Here is a 4,939-nt window from a genome sequence, read left to right as displayed (position 1 = left end):
GAATAAACATTAGTTTTAATCGGAATACACATTAATTCAGGACATCTTTAAGACAGGCTACTACCGGAAAAAAACAATCGACCAAGTCTAATATCTTCTGTTACTCCAAAGCTACAATAACTATAATACACACACGTGTTATAATAATCTAATAATAATAATAATAATAATAATCATCATCATCATCTGAAGGATCACATTTTAAATGTGTCAAAAGTATCCCCCCAACAAACCCAACAGAGACAGATGGGAAATAACATAGGGCTACCAATTTTAAAACGGTATATATCTGTCACAATGCAGCATATTATATATAACAAATATATAATATAACAAATATATAATATGTATATTATTTAATATATAAATCACACCTCAAATATATAAATAAATAAATAAATACATGAACATTGTTTGCAAAATGAATAAACAAATGAATATACCAACAAACGTATAAACAACGTTGAGTGTCGACGTTTTGACAGCGTTAAGATCCTTGTAGCACATACAACAACAACAACCATGCCAAAAGGAATTGCTTCCTCACCACGAAAAGTCAACCAAATATTCCCAAAGTTATAAAGTTGGACAGTTAAATCGTTGATGTTGAGAAATACTCCCCAGTCGTCCCGCAGTTTTATGCGCAGTCAGCAACACAGCCGTGTTATAGCATGCCCGTGTGTCTCTGACCCCCTCACTAGGCTACCATACAAGCCCGAGCCGCGGCCTACACACACCGCTTTGTGTTCAGCTCTAAATGGGCCGGACACCCACACGCATTTTCCCCATCGTTGTGCTTTTTTTTTCTCCAAGCTAGTGAAATGGAGTGGAATGGTGCACACAACAATGTAGTCAAAATGTCTTTTAGACTTTGAGAAATAATTTTTTTGAAAGCTCTTGTAGCAAGTGGGAGTCCTAGGTGCAATGGAGACGTTTTGCTATGCCATTAGGGGTTTTAGTCTAGGCTACCCTTTACCTAAACACGCTGCATTTCAAAATCTGTTTAGCCTAGATTCAGTAGGCCAGAAGGAGCTGTTCTTTGTTGAGATCTTGAAGGAAAGGGAAGAATTCTTGAGGGTGGTTGGCTGTCAAGCGCTTTGCCGGGGGAGAGATTGATCACCGCACTTCGTTTTTTCACAGGGCTACTTGGGTCTCCAAAAATATCTCATCAGCCGCAATTCGTTTTTAACTTCTATAAATTACCAATCAATAGCGCTAAGTCTAGGGTAGAGACCCACATGCACTGTGTTATTTTACACCTATCAATATAAATATAATTCCATTTAAAAACTGGAAGCATTCCCCTCTGGTTGGAGCTAAAGCAGATATAGGCGTCCCAGTTGTACAGGCGACCTCGCAGTGAACTTTCGTCAGTCAGGCAGCTCGGTAAACACGCCGTCCATTTTTTACACTGGGGGAAAACTCCGACCCAGTGGAACATGGCCTTCAAGTATTTTGTAGGACTTATATTCAAACACAGACACACACAGACACACACACACACACACGCACACACACACACACACACACACACACACACACACACACACACACACTCACACACTCAGACACGCACACACGCACACACACACACACACACACACACACACACACACACACACACACAAACACAAAACACACATACCATTTAGTTATCTCACTGGATAAAGAGAAGCAGTTATAGGGAGATAGTAAATTAGAATGACACACTTACAAAACGACCTGTCTCGTCAATCAGATGCATCACCCCCATTTTGAAAACAAAACAACAAAAACAACACTCCGGTCTCTATACCGTTAGCACCGTGCAGGCTACTGTATGCGGTGGCTGGAAAACCGTTATTCGGTGGTGGACATTTAAGCTATAGTGGATCTCAGCCTCCAGACAGGACATCATCTCCCATCTAGGTTGGCTTAGAAAGTTCTTTTTACCTTTGGAGTCTGCTCCTCCTGTCAAACTTTTTAAGATTAATGACCCACTCTTGTAAACACGCAGTTTGCCATATTGTAAATGTTCCCTCTTAACAATCACCGTTACAACGTTATAGGATTACATCACTGGAGTCCCCAATCCCTGCATGCGAGTCTGCCATTGTCTGACGTGAAGGTTCTCACACAACAAACCTCCCACGCGAGACAGCGAGGTGAGACACATGGCAACCGAGCACTTTTTAAATTTGCCAATATTACCCCCTGCTAACACAAAACCCATTTCAATGTGCTGTACGATATTTTTTGAGCATTTGCTGAAAATAATGCTTTCTTTAGCCACCAGGCCCCGCGTTTCCATTGGCTGTTATTGGTCACGTGACCAGGAATTGGCTGCAATTTCGCCCATAGTCTTCAGTTTAGCAGACCAAGGTCCCCATACGCTAGTAATATCACCAATATACACAATTATTAAAGCCCGCAAATACGCCTTAGCGGGGCGAGCTAATAATACCGCGTTTTTTTGTTTTTTATTTTTTACTCGTTTTTGCGTCTCGCCGTCCGCTCGCTGGACCAGGAGAAGCTATGAATTTTGAATTTGAGAGGGAGATGGGGTTCATAAACAGCCAGCCTTCCCTCGCTGAGTGCCTGACGTCTTTCCCCGCTGTCCTGGAGTCATTTCAAACTTCATCAATCAAGGACTCGACAGTAATTCCTCCTCCTTTCGAGCACACCATCCCCAGCCTGAGTCCCTGCACAAGCAGCCAGGCGCGACCAAGGAGCCAAAAACGAGTCTCCAATGGCCTCCAGCTCCGGACGTCGCACCCGCAGCAGGGCCCTGCAGCCCCGCCGCAGAGAGCGGCCGGCCCGCTGGCACACGAGTTCCCCTGGATGAAGGAGAAGAAATCGGCGAAGAAGTGCCCCAAACCTGGGACTGCCACCGTCGCCTCCTCCTCACCCTCGCCTGCGTCGTCCGGTTACGCAACAGCGGGGCTAGAATCACCGACAGGTCGGTACATGACGGGGAGAGACAGGGCTATCCATTATTATGGCACCTTTCTTTTTTCCTTTTCCATATTTTTTTTTCTTTCTTCTTCTATTTGCATGGTTCCATTGCATGGTTCCTCATCACTGCATGCACCTCACTAAGGGAAAGTATTGGGAGGCTGTATGCTTTCACAATCTTTGCATGCCATCGTTTTAAAGGCTGTTTTCATCTTTATATTGATATTGACTAAAGAACAAGATGATGTAATGCGTTTGTTTCTGTAGTCAGTGAGCAGTGTTAGGGAGTATGGGAGTCACTGTTAAGGACCGCATCATTGCTGCAGTCCCTGTTTTGTATGCGCTATTTACACACATAACCATGTCATCACCAACATTATCTAAGATCCTTCGATTGCATTTCACTGTAACACCAAAGGTGCATGCATAATGCGTGTTGATTTCTGCAAGATACATATTGAGATAGATACAAATGCATTGCTATACACTGCAAAGGTATTTGTAATGCTTTGTAGGTGGCCATCATATTCTGTGCGTAAAAAAAAAGAGAGAAAAAAAAAGAGTGGATGTGTTGGGGGGTATCTGTGAAGATAAAGTTGCATTTCACAAGATATACAGATTGCAAATCTTGTCCCTAGAATAACGATTTAATCGCAGTCAGTGTCAGCGCTGTCTTAATGATATATATTCATAACCACATCTCGGGGCTGCTGCTGTATGGTCGCCATGTTGGATGTCACTATATAATGTGGAGGCAGTGGGACAAAACAAAATATGGGTCTTGGAGGAATAACGCGTGTACTGTGCTCAACCTGATCCACTGACATCAGAGAAGCATAAGAGGGCTACTGCAGCCATTGACACTAGCATACAAGGGGCTATTATTGGGATTTTTGAAACGCCCTTGTTCATTTTTATGGGGTTTTCACTGGCGTGCCAAATGTGTCAACTCAACACCATTAACGTGATACTTTGGACTTATTTATGTACATGTCCTGGCTTTTACAGAGGCTCACGGCGGGCTGGACAACGGCAGCGGATCCAGGAGGCTGAGGACTGCCTACACCAACACACAGCTCCTGGAGCTGGAGAAGGAGTTCCACTTCAACAAGTACCTCTGCCGGCCCCGGCGGGTGGAGATCGCGGCGCTTTTGGATCTAACGGAGCGGCAGGTCAAAGTGTGGTTCCAGAACCGGAGGATGAAGCACAAGCGGCAAACGACGCCCCACAGGGAAGGCCAAGAGGGCGACCCTGGCGGGTTCGAGCCCCTGGAAGGGGCCGACGCCTCCTCGCCTTACTCGAGCCAACCCCTGGAAGCCTCCGGGTCCGCTGCCTCTGCCTCCGAGGGGGAGACCTGCAACTCAGCCGCCTCCTACACGACCGGCAGCAGTGACAATAACCAACCCACGCCCGAGGACGGGCAGCTGAGCGGCCGGGAGAGCACATCCATCTCTGACACAGCAGCGCGGTCCCCCCCGTTCCCTACGCCCACTGCAGATAACCCCGCGACAATGGGAGAGGGACGCGCATCTGGCCCGGACCATTCGTTCTCGGAGCAGCAGGACGTCTCCACCGCTCTGCCCGATTTACATTTCTTTACTGCTGACTCCTGCCTCCAGATCTCGGACGCTTTATCGCCCAGCTTGCAGAGCTCGTTGGACAGCCCGGTAGATTTCTCCGAGGAAGACTTTGACCTATTCACGAGTACACTTTGTACCATAGATTTACAACATTTACAGTTCTAACGACAAAATAATGTCAAGGACAACAACAACAACAACAAGAACGTTTATGAACAATCGAATTGAGGAGGTGGCTCACCGTGGTACAGTGTTATGATGAATGCTTCTCGGCAACATTCCTGAAACGTTTATGAGAAAATAATTTCCTTCATTGTGGGTTTATTTTGAAGATTTAACATAGTTCAGAGGCTGAGACGGTAACGGAGCGAATTGTGTCCTCTTTCTGGCAGTATCATTTTGGGTTTACTCTATCGAAATCACAT

General features: G+C 45.5%; 1 protein-coding gene across 1 annotated transcript; it reads left to right on the top strand.

Annotated features, from left to right (window-relative positions):
* Positions 1-2,508: 2,508 nt before the first annotated feature.
* hoxb2a (homeobox B2a) lies at positions 2,509-4,679 on the top strand (the record flags this gene model as incomplete). The annotated part of the gene is made up of 2 exons (XM_080524137.1): positions 2,509-2,938; positions 3,943-4,679. The coding sequence occupies exons 1-2, from the start codon at positions 2,515-2,517 to the stop codon at positions 4,677-4,679; spliced, it is 1,161 nt and encodes a 386-aa protein (XP_080380263.1). The 5' UTR covers positions 2,509-2,514.
* Between the last annotated feature and the right edge of the window lie 260 nt (positions 4,680-4,939).

This window comes from Nansenia antarctica (genome assembly GCF_963989245.1).
Source record: "Nansenia antarctica genome assembly, chromosome: 2".
NCBI lineage: Eukaryota > Metazoa > Chordata > Actinopteri > Argentiniformes > Microstomatidae > Nansenia > Nansenia antarctica.
The sequence above is the reverse complement of the archived record's forward strand: the minus strand, read 5'-3'. Positions and strand labels throughout refer to the sequence as shown.